Genomic DNA, 20,195 nt, shown 5'->3' with positions numbered 1-20,195 from the left:
TATAAAAAACTTGTTTTATAAGTTAAGATATATATTTTGCAAAGTCAACATGTTTTGGAGGTTATATAGGACATTGTTATATAGCTCTTAGTTTAGAATATATATGGAGGCAATAATAAAGCCTTCTTTACTCTTTTCAATACTTTTTTAGTCCTTAATCTTACTTTAAGACTTTCTAGTCTTTTTATTTTTGGCCATAGCCATTCTAATTTCATATTATATCATCTTTGAGTGACTTTTTAGTTCTCTTTAGTAACAAAAGAGTGTATTAAGGATTTTCTTTCTTCAAGTTTCATATCCTTGAAAATTTGATAAGAATACTAATTTACTATTTTTGTCATATTTTAAAAATGAGTGAATTATTCCACTTCTATTGTTGAGTTTTGAAGATTGCAGACTATCTACTTTGGAATAAAAATTCTTATTTTCTAATATTGATTTTTTTTTTATAAAGAGAGTAGATTACCCTTCTTTGTGAAATTATTTATTTGTTATTAGAGGTTTCAGATTATCTTCTTTTAATTAAACTATTTGAATTTTTTTGAGTTGTTCATAGAAAGAAAGATTATGGATGCTACTCTGCATGGAAGAGAAAATAGATTTGCAACTATTATAGATTTAATGAGCTTGTCAATAATCTAAGAATAGAAATCTCATATATTTCCAATGTAAATCATAGAAGTACTATTCCTACACATATGGAAGAAGTTCAAAGTCTGTGACAAAAAGTTGTGCAGTTGAAAGAAGCAAGTAGATCAACTTTACAATTAAATCTAGGAAGTTATACTTCTACAAGTATAATGGGGATAAGAATTAATATGCCTCAGAAGTTTGATGGAAAAAAATCAAAATTTCAAAGATTTTTATAACAATTCAAGTTCTATTTAAGATTGCATCATTTCTAATATCCGGATGGATTTATTCAAGTTGGATTTATAAGAAATTGGATTTCTATGAAGAAGTATTTTTTTTTAGTTTATACTTTTAATGAAAAAAGATTTGTGACTCTTTTATAATTTGAATTCCTTTTTAGAAGTATTTATGGCAATATTCAAAGAAAGTGATTGAGAAAAGATAGCAAAGATTAAGCTCTTATCTTTAAAGCAAGGATCATGGTCAACTACCATATATGCTATTGAATTCCAAAACCTTACTTAAGACATGGACTGAAATGACAAAGCCCTTATCAATCAATTTTGATATGGGTTGAAGAATAATGTCAAAGATTTGTTATTAACAATGCCCTCTTGACATTGTTGAACCTTTTTTTCCTTTGTAAGGAATTTAAAATGTACCATATTAATTTGCATTGGTTCTGGCCTTGATGAATGAGAATTTGAAAACTTAGGAGCTGCCATCATTATTTGATTTGTTCCTTTCTAGCAAAAACTTTATTCTTGACATCTTTCAAATAATCAATTGTTGTATACAATGGCTTAAGTAATAAATTATTTCAAAGATTTATTTAGGACTAAAAAATCAAAAAAATCTTAGCTTTGTTAGATTCAAGAGCCTGTGTATATTTTATAAACAAAAATTTTGTCAAAAAATAAGAGATATCATTAGTCAAAAAATAAGAAATAACATTAGTCAAATAAACTAAACCTATACATGTAGAAGTCATAGATGGTAGTTTACTTTCTTTTAGAGATGTTATGCATGACATTATTCTTTTAAATATAGCAATTAAAGATCATAATAGCATAGTAATATTTAACATAATAAGATTTCTATTCAATCCATTTATTTTAAGATTATCTTTATTAAAAAGGTATAATCCTCAAATAGATTAGATTTCTTATAACCTTAATTTTTCTAATAATTTAATCCAAAATTCCATTAATCAAGTAAAAATACATCAGTCTAGTATATCCAAACCTTTCTAGTAGATATAAGAGCTTTTATACATGCCGCAAAGGAAAGATTATCTTTTGCTTTATATGCTACATCTATTTTTTATAGCAAAAAGATGTCAAGTGATATTTTTAGCTAATATCAAGATTTTATTTTAAAAAAATACAAATATTCTTCTAGAGCATCATCCTTATGATTATTCAATTGATCTTTATGAAGGAGCTCAACCACCATTTGGACCAATCTATAGCCTATTATAAAAAAAGTTATGAAGTACATTGATAAGAACTTGGATAAGAATTTCATATGCTATTCTAAATCTCTAGCTAGAACTCCTATCTTTTTTGTGAAGAAAAAAGATGGATCTTTGTAGGTAGGTATGGATTATTGAGGACTCAACAAGATCAGCATCAAAAATAAGTATTCTCTACATTTGATTTTAAGACTTTTTGATTAATTAAATCAAATAAAGATCAATATAAAAATAGATCTATAAGGAGCATATAATCTAATATGCATTAAAAAAAGAGATGAATGAAAAATTACATTTCAAATCAGGTATGGATATTTTCAATATAATGTTATGCCTTTGGAATCACAAATGCACCAACTATTTTTCAACATCTAATAAATGATATATTTTATGATTTTCTTGATGATTTTGTTGTTTGTTATTTGATTGACATTGTAATATATTCTAAGAACACAAAAGAGTATGAAATTTATGTTTGTTGTGTATTACAAAAACTTAGACATACAAGATTATATGCCAAATTAGAAAAGTGTGAATTCTACATTATTCAAGTTGACTTCCTAGGATATATTATTTCCAATAAAAGGCTAATCATGGATTTGAAGGTCTAAACTATCATGAATTAGAAGATTCCAAGAACAATAAGAGATGTGCAATGCTTTTTGGACTTTATCAATTATCATTGGATCTTCATCAAGAATTTTTCTCAAGTTGAAGTTCTATTTATATATTTGACTTGTAAAGACAAACTTAAGTGGAATAAAAAAGAATTTATTTTTGTACTAATCTTATATTGTATTGACTTCTACAAGGTATTTTTTATAGAAATAGATACATCACACTTTGCCTTGGATGCAATATTATCAAAAATAGAAGTAGATAATAAATTCAATTTAATAGCTTTTTATTCCAAAATATTTTTAATAATCAAGATTAATTATGAGATCCGCTACAAAGAATTCTTTGTAATTATAAATTCATTTTAAGAATGGCATCATTACTTAGAAGGTATATTGAGTCTAATTGCCATATATATATATATATATATATATATATAGATCACAAGAATCTCAAATATTTCATGTCAGCATGTGTTTTAAATCATCGCCAAGCTTATTGAAACATATCTTTATTAAGATTTGATTTCAAGATCACTTATTGACTCAAAAAAAAATAAAGATTTATTAGACATCTTATTTAGATGTTCTTATCTTGTATCAAAAGAAAGAGATATATCTTTTGATTAATAAAGAATAATTTTCTTGAAGTTAGAGCATTTTCACCTTCCAACAATAAAATCAACATTAATTTTTGATTCAACATTTTTTAAGCAAATTCAATCAAGTATGTCCTCTGATCTTCTTATCCATGATATCAAAAATAATCCTTTTAAGTTTCATGATACTTTAAAGTTTGAGTTTAAGAACAAACTAATCTATATTGAGAGAATAATTATATATTCTAAAAAATAGGGCACAATTATGTGTTCTTCAAACTTTTCATGACTTTTCAACAATCAGATATTTTAGATACAACAAGAATTTAGAATTAATATAGAGAGATTTTTGGTGGCCTCAAATATGGAAGATAATCAAAGACTTTGTACAATCATGTAATATTTATTCAAGATCCAAAATTCCTTGCTATCAACTTTATAGACTTTTTTAGCCTTTACCTATTCCAACATAACTATAGTCTTCCATTTCTATAGATTTTATCAAGGATCTTTTAATCTTAGATTTGTATGATTCTATATTCATGGTAGTAGATTATTTTAGTAAGATGGCATATTTTATACCATGTACAAAATCTATTATAGGTAAAGAAATAACTAAGTTTTTTTTTTAATAACATCTATCGCTATTACAGTGTCGTATTATAATTTGTTCTATTTAGAAATGCATCAAATATATGGCTGAGGAAGGTGGAATTGCATTTTACAAGTATCGAAGAATCCTAATATATTTTATTTTTATAAGAAGAATATAATTTGAATTTTAATTCAAATGTGCTTAAGTCTAATACAAAATATTCAAAAACACTCTTTTTACTAATCTCAACTATACATAAACTCCAATTATCTTATTACTTTTATAATTAGATAATTTTGATTTTTCTTTATAAGCCTTAATTCTAATTAGTAAGCTTTAGTGAGTTATAGCTCCTAATCTAACTATCTACTTGGAAAAAAAAATTTGCACACAAATGCCACTTTAAGTCTTCTATTTGCTTAAAAATAATTTACTTCAATCTAACTTACAAATTGTGAAAAATACCCAAAACTACTTTGATGTTACTTGGACACCAACTTAAAAGTTGATACAAATGTTTTAGTAGTGATTTCTCTTTTTTTAACTATTAACTTCAACTAAAAATTAATAAGTAGCTTAATCTTTAAGTCTTCTAATACCATGAAAAATTTTACTTTGATTTAATTGGTAGATCTTTAAATATTATAGAATTCCTATCCATTCCTAGACTGCCAATTTCTGATAGCTTCTTGTACCAAAACCTAGAACTCTCCTAATTGTACTATTAGATTATCATAAAAATTTACATACACTTAGTAAATCTAATTAATCTAGAACTATTAAATTTTGAAATATAGATGTGATTCCAATTTTATGAAGTAGTTGAAAGTACTAGCTCTAATTGTATTGCATAAATCCCAAGTGACTAATACAAATCATGATTTTGAATAATAATTGCAAAGTCAAATCAAACCCTCTGAAAATAAGTCTTATATCTTTGATACAAACTCTAAGCTAATTCTCTAATTTTAATCACCGATCTTCAAATACCTCTCTATTTTGCCCTAGGTTGTTGTTTTAGTGGCTTAAGGTTTGATTTCAACCCTGTCTCACAAATAGTCAACCCCGAGGTATCGATCTAATTTATCCAAGGAATTTTTTAGTCCAATCATTTTTTCAATTTAACTCTAATATTAACCATGCTAATTATTTATCTCTTTTAACTTATTTTTATTAATTTATGGCCTTTCTAAGACAATAAAAGAATCTCTACAAATGAAAAGGTAAAATTATTAACCAACTTTTAACTTACTAACTATTAAGATAAGAAAATAAACTAAAAGGCTATTATAAAAGCCATGATTAAATATCTTGAATTATTATTAAATCAAGATGATTAGATATTAATTAAAAATCTATTTTTGATTATATTTTCAGCATATAATTATATTATATCATGAAAATGAATTACTTAAAGATATTATATTGTATAGAAGGATTTAATTTATATCAAGATTTTGAAATACTCTTTTCAAGATTTTAAAAGTGGATATAAAGCTCTCTTTGGCTTTTCATTCTTAAACTGATAGGCAAATAGAATGGGTGAATTAAATTTTGGAATAATACTTGAGATATACCATTAACTATTATCAAGATGATTATACAACTCTTTTACCATTGGTAGAATTTGTGTACAATAATTTTTTATATTCTTCCACTCAACAAACATCTTTTTTTGCTAACTATGGTTATCATCCATGATATGATACTTTTGACTTTTTAATAGTTGATAATCCTACAATGGAAGATTTGATAAATTATTTGTCACAACTACATGCAACAATAAAGGTGCAATTAAAGGAAGTTGAAGAACAACAAAAAAATTAATGTAAATGCTTATCGTAAGGAACAACTACAATTCAATGTAGGTGACAAGATATGGTTATTTTGTCATAATATCAAGACTACTCATCTTTATGATAAGTTGGACTATTGTAGCCTTGTATTTTTTTCTATTAATAAATAAGTCAATTATGTTGCTTATTGATAATATCTATCAAAGTCTATGAAGATCCATCTTATATTTTTTGTGTCCCTTATTGAGCCATATAAGACAATGAACATCTTGAGAAGAAGATTGTGAGCCATTGAATTTACTCACTTTGATATTTAGTATAAAAAATGTACTTATTATGCTTAAAATAAAAATTTTATGAGTTAATATTAAAATTTTAGGAAAAAATAGAAAATAGATTGCTAATAGTAAATATGCAATCTAAAATAGAGTTTAGTAAGAAAAAAACTATAAAGACTATATTTTTTTAGTTAGCTAGTAGTAGAGAAATTACAAAGGAAGTAGTCTTGGTATCAAATATATATATATATATATATATATATATATATATATATAAAATTTAATTATGATGGATTTGAAGATTTTTTTCAAATTCAACAAATCTAAGTAGTAAAGTGATTCTTTTAATTTATAGAAGCCTTTCAAATGCAATAGAGGCATCACATGCACCATGTGGAGTGAAGAAAACAAGATCAGCATTCTTTCCTTTAAATTTTAAGTAGAGAAATGAAATTCTCATTTTTTGAAGAATTTTACAAATATCTCTTAAATCCTTGTAAGTAAAAAAACTTCATAAAAGTTACAAAAGAGCATATATTGATGCATGTGAGTAGTCAATCTTAGTATTAAAATATATTTTAAATATAATGATTAAATTAGATTTATCAAAAAGTGTTTTTTTTTTCTCACTTATAAGAGCCATCAGCTTGAGTAACGAAATTAGCTCTTGGATGAAGGAAGGCTATAGATCTACATTAGAGATCTTAAAGATCAAGGGTAGAGATGTGGCCACCCTTCCACAAGCCACCATTCAATTGTATAAGAGTGATTTGGTTTCCCAATCCTATCTCTCTCTTTCTTTTGATGATGGCAAAGCTATACCAAAGTGTGGTTTCAACCCTAATCCTAATCTTATTTTTTTGCTTCTTTCTTGATCTTTTATCTCATTTTGAACTTGAGTAACATATGAGCATTGGATTTGTATCTTAGATGGTGCTTATTGTGGTTTAAAAGGTGCCCCTTTGCAATTAATAGTCACCAATCATTTCCATAGTCAAAAGGGTTTGAGAGGCCTCGGATTTTTCTCAATCAGTTTGTGGTTTTTTAAATAATAGCTTTATTTTAAAATTCACATAGTTAATTCACTTATTATGAGTTACAATAAACTTCCAATTAGTAGAGGTTTATTTTAGCTGACAAAGATAAATACCACTTTTTCCTATACAAGAGGATAATAATCTAAGGCTTAGATTCAAGGTGGCACCAAAATAGGTTAGAATATCTTATTTGTTGGTATGGATATGATAATAATGAATGCACATAGAAGCAAGCAAAGAATCTTAGAAATAAAGCAAAGATAATTGAAACTTTTCATCAATAACATCCATCAAAAACCAAGATGAAGAATAACAAATCTTTACTATAAAAGAAACAAAATCAAAAGAAGATAACACTCTACCTTCTATCTTTCTTTGTAGCTTCTGTGTATTTATGATGTAAAGAGATGTAGAACCAACAACCAGTACTTTCAACTCAAGAGTTTTTATTTATAGATTTATTAAATAAAATATTATGATTTTCACAACTTATAAGATGATAAAATCAAGATGAAGATCTTCAAGAATGACATGTCCATCCTCAAATAGATAGCAAGATGCAACGTGTTTGATATCACAACTTTGGAAGAGACTCTCAATATTTGATGATTTTATTAGAGGTAGGAACAACTCTTAACAATGTTGTATTATGTGAAGTCTTGCTTAAGAATGTACCAGATACCTGCATATAAAAGATAGAATGGAAATTTCTATAACAAAATCTTAATTCTAATGGAATACTAAATAAACTCTAATTAAATCTTAATAATACTAAACAAGCTTTAATCAAATTCAAAAGAAACCTTAAAAAAATTATAAAAAAAAAAATAAGAAATATTAAAGGAATTGAAAGAAAATCCACAATAAATCTTAAAAGAATTCTTAAGAAATTCTAAAAATATTAGAATAATGAAGAATATATCTTAAATAAATCTCAATTAAGTTCTAATTTAACCCTTGTTGAAACTTTAATAGACTTTAATTAAATCCTAAACAAATCCTAAATTAAATCCCAGATAAATCTTAAATCTTAAATCAATCTTTAGATAAATCTTAAACCTTAAATCAAATTTTAGAAAAATTCTAAACTCTAAATCAAATCTTAGACAAATCCTAAATCTTCACTCAAATCTTAGACAAATCCTAAATCCTAAATCAAATCCTAAACAAAACCTAAACCTTGAACTAAATCTTAACCAATTCAATCTAATCTTAGTATTATTTAGAACCTCAATAACTATCAATCAAACATTGATCTTGCTTAAAAATTTACACACTTTTCAACAATTAAGTTAATAACAAGCATATAACATTTGAAGATAATCATACTTAACAAATAAAAGAAAAATCCTAAAATTTGCTTAGGTATTGGCTAGCCTCTTACTCCAATCTAAATATTAAATTTCCAATGCCAATATCTCCTTTTTAAACCATCAAATTATCCTCAAATTTTACATATGTATAGCAAATCAAGTCTCTTATCTTTACATATAAATTATACTGCAATCTAATTAGTATATTTCTAAAGATCTTAGAAATTCTAATTGCCTCTTAAAGTCTAATTTCAAAGACCTCAACCTACTTAAAATTCAATAATCTTCAATTCAACTATTTGATCAAGTTCAAATTTATAGCATATAATTCAAAAAATTATTCTCGTAAGTCTTCAAACTTCAAACCATAGATCTACTACCAAACTTATTAAATTCTCCAAAATATAATACTTTTTTTTATTTCAAAAATTCTAGAGCCACACAAACCAACTATGACTTTGCAAAGCTCTTACAAAGTTATTACACACTTAAATCATTCAAAATTAATATTTAAAAAAATCTTTTCAAGTTTTCTCTTTAATTCTATTCTTTAATTTGTAAAAGAATCCTTAAATTACTATAGGAGCTTGATTTTGTACCTTGGGATTTGATTTCGACCTAAGTTGATAACTGGTCTTCTCTAGGTATCAAATTTTACTCTTTTGAGTTAATTTTTACTAAAATCAACTTCTAACTTCTTTTTACATATGTTTATATGCTTTATTTTACTAATCTACCTCATTGTATCTTATTTATGGCTTTACAAAGTAAGTAGAAGCCTACTTTATAAAAAAGTAGTATTTACACCTTTAGTTTTACTTTCTTTTAAACTATTGTTTATTTTTTAAGATAATTTGCTACAATATTTGAAGTAAGATATTTTATAATATAATAATTTCTTCACCTTTTTGACCTATTTATTGTGTTATATCATGACAACAATGTTTTAAATGTTTTATTTGAAGGAAGTTACAAAGGCCTCAACAACAATCAAATAACAGGGTGGTCTTCTTGCCTTAGTATAGGATACTATCAATAGTTAAGATGACCTATCAACCATCTTTGAAGAGAATAAAGATTAGAATATGAGGCAAATATAATTTATCACATCTTAGATTTCTTCAATATATGAAGATTGCTCCTCGTGGAACTTGTTCCTAAAAGGAGAGATAATATCATGGATATACATAAGTATTCTAGTAAATACCTATATGATTAGATAGAAATTGATAAAAGTAGATCAAATTTCATAATGCCTCCGAGAAATGCTTCTTAGAAGCTTCATAGATGCTACTTTGACTTCACATATGTTTGTAGTTGAGTGGTAGGTTAAAAATTTAGTCAACAAGTTAACCACATATTGATAGCTTGTGGAACAAGCTAATTATGTGGCACATATGTAAAAAACTTGCCTTACAAATTAAGATATGTATCTTATAAAGTTAACATATTTTGAAGGTCATATAAGATATTGTTATATAATTCCTAATTTAGGATATATATAGAGGCAAGAGTGAAGCCTTCTTCACTCTTGTCAATGCCTTTCTAGTCCTTAGTCTTGCTTCAAGACTTTCTAGTCTTTTTGTTTTTGGCAATAGCCATTCTAGTTTAATATTATATCATCTTTAAATGACTTTCTAGTTCTCTTCAATGACACTAGAGTATATTAAAAATCTTCTTTCTTCAAGATTTATGTCCTTGATACAAACACTTTTCTTTTTCAATTATGATTATCATCCATGACTTAATACTTTTGACTTTTTGAAAGTTTATAATCTTGTGGAGGAAGATTTAACAAATCATTTGTTAGAGCTACATGGAACAATGAAGGTGCAAATAAAAGAAGCTTAAGAACAACAAAAGATCAAATCAGATGCTATCAAAGAAAATAACTACAATTCAATGTAGGTGATAAGGTATGGTTACTTTGTCATAATATCAATACTACTCATCCTTGTGATAAGTTGGACTACCGTATGCTTGGACCTTTTTTTACTTACGAAAAAATTAATTCAATTGCTTATTGATTACATCTAGCAAAGTCAATGAAGATCCATCACATATTCTACATGTCTCTTCTTGAACCATACAAGACTGTGAACATATCAAAAAAAAGATAAGTTCCACCTCTTCCAATAGAAGTGGAAAATAATGAAGAGTTTGAAATGGAAGAGATTTTAGACTCAATGCATCATCAAAATAAATTAGAATATCTTATCCATTGGCATAGATATGATATTATTGAATGCACATAATAACTAACAAATAATCTTACAAATGCAATAAAGATAATTTAGGCTTTTTATCAACAACATCCATCAAAATCAAGATAAAGAATAATAAATCTTTGCTATAAAAGAAAAAAAGTCTAGAAAAGTTTGCATTCTATCTTCTATCTTTTTTTATGGTTTTTATGTAATTATAGCATTAAAAAGATAGAGAATCAATTCTGAATGAATTCAACTCAAGAGTCATTATTTACTCACTTAACGGATGAGACATTGAGATTATTACAAACTTCAAGACAATGTAATAGGAATGAAGACATATAAGAACATCATTTTCTTCTTAGAATAGATGATGAGATACAATGAATTTGGTATCACGACTTGAGAAAAGACTCTTAATATTTGGTGATTTTATTAGAGGTAGGTACAACTCTTGATGGTGTTACAAATATTTTGTTTGAACAAAGGTACAAAGATTTGAATGATGATTAAATTACAAGGTGGTCTTTCCACTCTTGAAAAGAATATTATAGATGGCTGAGAGGACCTATCAACTACCTTCAAAGACAACAAAGATCAAAGTACATGACAAATATAATTTACTACATTTTAGATTTTTTTAATATATGATCACCGCTCCTTGAGGAACTTGGCCCTATAAGAGGGAATAATATCATGGATATATATTTATTATAATTATTATTTTGATAATATAAATAGATAAAAATAGATAAAAGTAAATTAATTTCATAATACCTTCTACATTAGCTTCTTAGAAGCTTCCTTGACATCATTTTGACTTCATATTTGTAGTTGATTGGTAGATTAGAAAATTTATCAATAAGCTATCCATATACTACTTATGTTAGTAGCTTGCAAAATAAGTTAATTATGTGGCATCCATATAAAAAAATTACCTTGTAAATCAAGATATGTATCATGTAAAGTTAACATATTTTTGGTGGTCCTATAGAACGTCACCACATAGATCCTAAGTAGATAGTATATATAGAGGCAAAAGTGAAGCCTTCTTCATTCTTATCAATTTCTTTCTCGCTTCTAGTCTAGATTCAAGAGTCTCTAGTTTCCTTGTCTTTTGACAATAGTCAATTTAATTTCTTTTTAATATATATATTTCTTTATTTCTATTTTGTATTTTTTTTTTTTTTTACATGAATTTCCATTTTTTCACTTTTCTTTGACATAGATCTCAAGTTTATGTATCTTCTTTCAGTTCATGTCCTTGACACCTTACATTACACATCACCTTACAATATGGATCCTCTTCTTCATAGTCAATATAATTTACTTAAAGATCTTATCACCAACAACCAATAATTTTTACTTTTCTATGGCTACATCATTGCAAAAAAATAATCTATAGATACAATAAAGTTTGATTTGAATGCAACAAAGAGGGATAATATGTTGACAAAATTATAACTAATCCACAACATCAACATACTTGCTTGATCAATTGCCCTTTTAAAGCTATTGCATAATATAATAAAGCATTATAAAATTATTGTTTTGAATAATAACCAACATATACAACCATTCATAGAAAACATATATGTTTGCATATACTATGACATGCTACTTTAGATATGGTATACTCATGGATGTCTAGAATCTTCTTGTAGCAAGAACGAGGTCAAATTTGATGCAAACCTCTATTAGGTATGTAAATGCTAATTTTTTAGCTATTTCAACAAACATATACAATGAATATATAGCTACCCAATGTGAAAGATTGCAAGGCTATACTTCTATTACTATACTTTTTAATACCATATAAGTCTTTTACTATGAATTTGATTATATTTGTAATATCAAAACAAATTTCTTAACATGATTCAACTTTATGTAATCACATTTAATTTATTTAAATCACAACTATCCTTATATCTTTTTAGTAGATTGTACCTATAAGATAAACAAATTTTGCATACTTTTGCTGTATGTTATAGGTGTAATATCACTAAATTCCATGTTTTCTTATTATTTTTGTTTTTTTAAAAAATAAATAAAGAAGTAGATTACATTTGGGCTCTTAAATAAGTAAAAAATCTTTATTCTAATAGAATCATACCAAAGATCTTTATAACTCACTACAAACTTTTGCTCATGTATACATTGTGAATCATTTTTTTTTTTTTTTTTTTTTTTTTTTAATCTGCAAATGTACTTTATATGTGATACATCAACAAAAATATTTATATAAATAGAATCAAAGACTTTTTACAATAAAAGTCTTTGACAATAATTAAAAAAGATTCATCACAAAGTATAAGATTGGTCATTAATTTAAAACTTTGGTATCTTTAAAAGAGTACTTTGTTACATCATAGTTCTCTCAACATATCTACTTTAGTAATATCAACATTGATTATATAAAAAATATTTACTTGATATTAAAATAATAGCTTCAAGTATTGATACTTGATTTTTATAATATTCATTATTAGATCATTATATATCTTAATCATCTAAAGAAGGAATTGATGGCAAAGATTAAAGATGAAAAGATGAAACTTTTATTAGATATTATTAAGCAATTTTATGATTTAGTAGTAAAGAAAGTATCATGTTTTGCATTATTGAAAGTCCATGCCTTATAATCTAATATGAAAAAAGAGGTGTATTCTAATTATTGTATTGCCTCATTTACAATGCCTTGCTAGTATATGATACTCATGTATCTTGCAAAAGATATTGTATTATACATTAACAACATTAATCCTCAATGGCACCTTAATCCTCCATCTTCTTTGTCAATTAATCTTCTTTCTTCAGGAAAAAAAATTCATACAATTACTTTAATTTTACATTGCTTGCTAATACCTATATTAATTTGGATCCAAATCAACTAATTGTAATAAAAAAATACTAGTCCAATTAGCATTGTAGCAATTTCATGTTTCAAATAATTCAATTCATTATTAGGTAAGAAGATTTTTTTTTTTAGTATTAAATTATATACCAATATTATCTATGCAACAAGATCCTTTATTGTTTGATGTTATAGAGGGTCATGAGATTAGACATAAAATTTAAGGTTTGTGGTCAAATTAGACATAATATTTGTATTTATCCTAGTACTTTGAAGATGAGTAGTTTACAAACAAAAAGAGCCTAAATTAATGGTCAAGCTGAAATTGATAGCCAAATTGAAAATATTAGCTAAATTTATTTCTTAAAAAATAAAAAAAAAAAAGCATATTATTAGCTAGTAGTCTATAAAGAAATTACATTAAGTACAGCAATATCAATTTGAGATGTAGTATTAAAAATCATTTATCTTCTAAAATATATTATATTTTATTTTTTATTATCTATCTATATATATATATATATATATATATATATATGAGCTTTAATTAAAACCATAGAGATTTAAAATAAATTTTAGAATCATGTAATTTGATTTAGAATTTTTTTGGATTTTTTTTCTAATTATGTAATATATAGGCATCAAATTTACATACAAATCAATTCTATAATAATAATTAAAAAAATGTTAATTTGATTCTTTAATTTATCAAAAATATAAATACTAGCAATATGCTCTAAGCATCAAAGGCACATTATAAAAATAACTTTTTAGTTATTTTGGCTAAGATAACTTGGCAATAAGAACAATTAAATATGATATTGTATTTTTGACAATTTTTTCTTGCTATATGTTATGAATTACAAGCATACAAATATCACATATTTAACAATTTTTTTTCTAATAGATATTATATCTATATTTTGTTAATAAAAATCCTTGTCTTAAAGTTAATTTGTTTGTTATATAATTAACATATTTTTTTCTAGTTTTTTTTTAAGATTGACAAATCTAATATCAGAATTAATCAGTTAGTGATTATATAGTAGTATGGTAAACATATGGTTATACATTACTAATTTTACATTGATATTTAGCATACAAATTTAATTTTTCAGAATCTCAAGGATTGTTTTTATAAGAATGCAAAGTTTGGAGTACTTTATGATAGATGGCACTTACATTTATATAAAATGCATGCTTCTATAAATTATTAGAAACTTTAGAATTATTTTTGTTTTGCTATGAATTTCACTATAACATTTTAAGACATCAAAATTTTCAAATCTCTTGCACATTAGAAATACTACAATATAACTTTATATATGACACAAATATTTAAATTTATTTATTAAATTAAATAAAATATTATTTAAATAATTTAATACTTCATCTAAAGTAATTAATGTTTTAGATATAATTTTAAAAAGTGTGGCTAATATTAATTATATAAAATAAATTTATTAATATAAAAAATACCATTTTAATATTTAAAAGTATAATTAAAAATGCTTTATATTTTAAATTTATATTAATTTAAAAAATATATAATAATTATTTTGATGTAACTAATTATATCTAATTTAATTAATTTAAATTAGATATAACATTAAATAATAAAATCTAAAAAATTCATATTTTAAATTCTTATTTAAAAGAAATTTAATATCAAAATTAATAATTAATAAGATGTAAGATAGAAAGTAATTAAAATGGCTATTATAAATTATAAAGAATTAAAAAAGTCTTAAATTAAAACTGTAAGACAAGAAAGGTATTGATAAGAGTTATAATAGCTTGAGTCTTGCTTCCATAAATACTAGCTATTAAGGTCATGTAGAAGATTTTTACAAACCACAAAGCTTGTAGCTAAAGTATATGTTGTAGGTTACTTTCAATGCAACTTACTAAAAGTAAGAAACTTGTAGGTTAAGTTTTAATAGCTAGAAGGTATATCTATGACAGTCAAAATATTTAATTTTCATCTAAAAACCTTTCTCAAAGCTTCTAATAAATGATATTAATTTGTTAACATGTTTTTATTTACTTCTATTTACTTATATTCATTTTTTTTACTTAAATAAGATAAATATATATATATATATATATATATTATAATATGTATATATTTATATGTATGTGTGTGTGGCAAAATAATTATTGAAGACAATCAAAATAATTAATAGATTATATTTTTCAAAATTATAATAATAACTATGAATTTGTAAATTATATAAATTATCAACTAGCAACAAATTGAGTGCTTCTTATACTATCTATAATTCACAAGTATAAAGACAACAACTTTAATTATGGTATTTGTTTGCATCTACAAACAATTATTCTTTAAAATTTTAAACTGAAGCAAGTTGTTTCTTATATAACAATTATGATTTAAACTTGGATTTATGCAATATGTGATTTATGTTATAATGTATAATATTTTATTATAATCAAATATGGCTCTTGATTTATTCTCTTATTTTGCAATTTGAGCAGGATAGATAGGTCAATATGAGCATTTTTATTTGAATATTTGTTAATACTATGTGAATAAAAAAACAGCATTTGAAAATACTAAATATAATTTAAAAAAAAGACTATGCATGCTGTTCAAAAAACATGATTAAATAGTGAAATTTAAGATGCTTGAATATTAAATTTATTTATCTCTTTTTATTTAAGCTTTTCCTAGGAGAATGAGCTCCACACACAACCTAATATATGTTTAAATATTCCTTGTTGTGTCATTACTTCACTATTCATAAATACATGTAAAACATCTAAGTCATGCAAGTACCAATATGAACACATTATTATAATCAACATTGATTCTCATCTAATCCAATATATTTTTTTTGTCAAACACAGCAGAGTGATCCACGGGCCGGTTAATCTGTGCAGATTCCAAGGTGAGAGTGCTGTCGTTGCAGTGCGCAGTTGTGAGCTGAAGTTGAAGATATCAGTTCTGAGCCTCTTCAGCCCGTTCGCAAGGTAGATGTCAATGGAATTGTAGGCTTTCGAAGTGTTTGTAGACCGTGAGTACAGTTGGGTGTAGGACAATGCGGACGCGGTCGTTGTGGTTTCGGCGCCGTTGAGGCCTCTGTGATGCATCTGTCTTCTCGTGATTTTATATTGGTGTGGAGGTTGGAGTGCGTGTTGATGCACTCCAAGCAGGGGAACCTCCAAGTGGATGCCAGGGAGTAGTTGTTTTGTGTGGAACATTCGGAGTCTCTTTCGACTGATGTAAGTTTTGAAATATCAAGTGATCACCTGCGATCGGTCACTGAACATGGCCCAAGCGTTGATTTACTCGCGCATTCATGCCAGCATCCAAAGGGCACCAATTTTTTCACTGATCATACACAGGGTGTGGGTTTTCTCGATTCGCCTCTGCTTTGTAGTAATTGGGTTATTTCTAACACAGAACTTGGGACGCTTGCGGAGATTGGGGAAGTGAGCATCAAAAAGCTAAAACCTAGTCAGCATGTTGTGCACCGGAGCTCCTCAGCTGATGATTGTTTCAGACCTCGACAATACCATGGTGTATCCTTTTGCTCCTCTCTACGTGGAACAATCTGTATTCTTGCAAACTACCGCTTGCCATTATGATTTTACAGGAACTGCCGTCAGTGCCATATGGTTAGGATTCATGTCTGGTAGATTGCACTGAACTGGCTGCTGACTAGAGGACATGCACCCTTCGCTTTGTAGGTTGATCACAAAGATAAGCACCATGAATCGCTGTTGCGATTTGGTGCTCTGTGGCAAGCATGCTACGATCATGACTCGTTGCTCGTTTATTCAACAGGACGATCTCCAGATCTTTACGCCAAGCTTCGGGAGGAGGTTCTCCTGCTCACGCCCAGCGTTACCATCATGTCCGTGGGAACAGAAATCAGGTATGAGGATAGCATGGAGCCAGATCATGGGTGGGAGGAGGAGCTTAATCAGGGTTGGGATCGAGAAGTGGCTGTTGAGGAGGGCAGAAATTTGAACTTAAAATTTCAGGTGCGTCGCTAGCTGGAATAAGGCGGTAGGCTTCTTCTAATTTCTCTTATTCGCCACCTTCTATCTACGTCTTTGTGAGCACTGCTAAAATGGATAATCAGGCAAGGATTTGTGTTACATGAGATGGGTGCCTTGAGTAATCAAATTTGGACTGTCAATGCCGGGCTGATTCAGAGCAACGGCCTCATAAAGTAAGCTTCTATTTGGATAAATCTCAGGCCGATGAAGTCATTAGTACCTTGACGGAAAGATTCAAAGAGCGTAAGGTGCGGTGCCTATTTCAAAGCGCACGAGATGTGTTTTGCATAGGGACATTTCTTTGATTCACTGGCCTTTGGTGTCTGCATTTCTTTTATAAAAGCGCCCAAGGTCTACGTTACTTTTCCGCTATTCATTGACTGTGAGTTCATGTTTATGTTCATATCGACCGTGTAGTTGAATGCTAAGATCATATACAGCGGAGGAGCAGACCTTGACGTGCTCTCAGCTGGAGCCGGGAAAGGCCAAGCGCTTGCACATCTCCTGAAAAAGCTCAAATCTAAGGGGCGCGCTCCTGGCAACACGCTTGTGTGTGGTGACTCAGGAAATGATGCCGAGCTCTTCGCTGTGCCGAAAGTTTGCGGAGTTATTGTAAGACAACACTTTCAGTCTAGGAGTCAGCACCGCTGCTATTTTTACAAATTTTATTAGCAATTTCTGATGTCAGTTGCTTGTGGTTTACTCCGAAATGGAGCGATTTTGCGAATGTTGTAGGTGGGGAACGCAATGGATGAGCTTCGTCAATGGCACTCAGATCTTCAGGTAGACAAGTCCTATATCTTTGAAGCAGAGGAAAGATGTGCAGCAGGCATTCTCGAGGCCATGCAGCACTTCAACCTGCAGCCCAACGTGTCTCCACGTGACATATTCCCTCCACATTATGGAGGTTCGCAGTTGAGTCTGTCCACTGTGGCCCACGTGGTCGTTGAATATGTGTTGCTGATGGAGCAATGGTTGAAAGGTGGTGTTGCAAACAATGACGATGTATTTGGTCGTCTGAAATCATCCTTGGTACATGTCACATTCAAGCATCTTTCTGGGATTTGTGTTTTCTGCAACTGTATGATGTTTTACTACTTAAATTGTCCCGAAGTGCATGTCTTCATTGCTTTGAAGAGCAGACGATATATTGACGTTTGTTCTGAAACGTGGTTTTGGCTCTGCAATGCACAGGACCCTAATGCAACTTACATTCACGCCTATGGAGTAATAACAAATCCTTATGAGGAGATTGATACATTGCGGGAGTTGTATGGTGTGAAGAAAGACAAGCACTTTTTTATGTGGGTCGATCGGATCAGGGTGGAGCAGCTTTCGGATACTACGTATCTTGCGAGATTCGACAAGTGGGAGAGATCAAGTAAGTTTCGGCGATTGAAGCAGTCCATGGTCATCACAAGGCAAAAATGATTATTTTGATTCCTGTATTGTCTGAAAACTCCAAGAACCTAGACAATTATGCTGTTGCTTTCCAGTATTTGCTGCGTATAAAAGAGTTTCATGTTATTAAGTCCCTCCCCTCTGTCTATCAGATCGGGTGCTCTCGAATCGTGACTTTGAAACCAGCATTTAATGCAGGATCCGCAGGTTGAGATGCTGTTTCAATTGCCCATGCTCACAGTAGAACTACTTTTTGGATGCTTTTTGTGAAGACAATAATTATCACAGTAACGACCTGTTTTTAGAGAGCCGACGATGTTTTGAGTTTAACTACAATGCAGACTCTCGATTCTCGTGCGCAATTACAACTGCTCTTCTGAGATCAAAAGTAAGACGCCAACCGCGATAGCAAACATCACAAGAAGGCTTTTCTACTGCTTTGCGTTTACCAAATGTGTTCTTTAAATTCATCATTTATGTTTTTGTGACTCATATAAGTAGCCTGTAAATTGCTTGGAGCCATTGAATTTCATATGCATATTAGTGCATTTAATTCTGACAACTTTGTGGTAGTTACGGTGATCACTCTCGTGTAGATTGCAAGCGAAGTTGTGCAATTGTAATGACGTAGCGCTTGTACATGCCAGCTTGACGTCGTGAATGGGTTGGAGTGGAAATTGATACACGAGACATGGCTAACCGGTTGTGAAGGCAGTGTTCCAAAGCCGTCCAACTTACAAGCCACGAGCTAGAGCTGCAAGAACCGTTGTCACAATATGTTTACTTAGCTTGAGGGAAGGGTTCCTTAAAAAAGCTCATGAATTGCAAAGAGTTGGGAGTTCAATTATATCAGTAATAAAATTCAAGGTCAAGTTGTCCAACAAATATTTGAAGAATACAATTTAAGATAGTTGTATATGTCCATTGTGGAAATTTCCACAATGGACATATACTTTGAGCTTTCGGAGATTTTTGATTGGATTTAGAGATTTTATGGCCTTCAACATAATTTATACTCTTTAAGAACAATTTTGCTTAATTCTATGCCTAGGTTTAGGAGTCAAATGCAAAAATTGCTTTGTTAATTTTCATCAATTAAACCAGTGTGGCATTTCAATTTTTTTCTTTCTTTTGAAGCACATTAAAACCTTATTTCTCCACACAAAAAAGTTTTTTTTTCCAAAAGAAAATCCCTACAAGATAGTTGAAAAATCTTAAGTTAACAGTTTAAGGGACTCCAACATAGAAATAATGTTCAATTTTGGATATGCTACTATCTATAACTTTAAAAAAAAATTAAATTTTCTAAAGATTTTTTTTTTTTTTTTTTTTTTTTTTTTTTTTTTCTTTTTAAGTAATAAA

General features: G+C 28.1%; 1 protein-coding gene across 1 annotated transcript in view; it reads left to right on the top strand.

Moving 5' to 3' along the window:
- Window positions 1-19,718, top strand: part of LOC112295692 (putative sucrose-phosphatase 2) — a 34,502-nt gene extending 14,784 nt beyond the window's left edge. The window contains exons 2-8 of the mRNA XM_090244550.1: window positions 16,611-16,947; window positions 17,215-17,414; window positions 17,850-18,044; window positions 18,168-18,464; window positions 18,627-18,813; window positions 18,986-19,221; window positions 19,481-19,718. Coding sequence (XP_090100676.1) covers window positions 16,611-16,947; window positions 17,215-17,414; window positions 17,850-18,044; window positions 18,168-18,464; window positions 18,627-18,813; window positions 18,986-19,026 — 1,257 coding nt within the window. The 3' untranslated portion in view covers window positions 19,027-19,221; window positions 19,481-19,718. The remainder of the gene's footprint in view (window positions 1-16,610; window positions 16,948-17,214; window positions 17,415-17,849; window positions 18,045-18,167; window positions 18,465-18,626; window positions 18,814-18,985; window positions 19,222-19,480) is intronic.
- The last annotated feature ends 477 nt before the right edge of the window (window positions 19,719-20,195 follow it).

This window comes from Physcomitrium patens, chromosome 19 (assembly GCF_059467195.1).
Source record: "Physcomitrium patens ecotype Gransden chromosome 19, ASM5946719v1, whole genome shotgun sequence".
Classification (NCBI taxonomy): domain Eukaryota; kingdom Viridiplantae; phylum Streptophyta; class Bryopsida; order Funariales; family Funariaceae; genus Physcomitrium; species Physcomitrium patens.
Note: the sequence above shows the minus strand (reverse complement) of the source record. Positions and strands in the feature narration are given on the sequence as shown.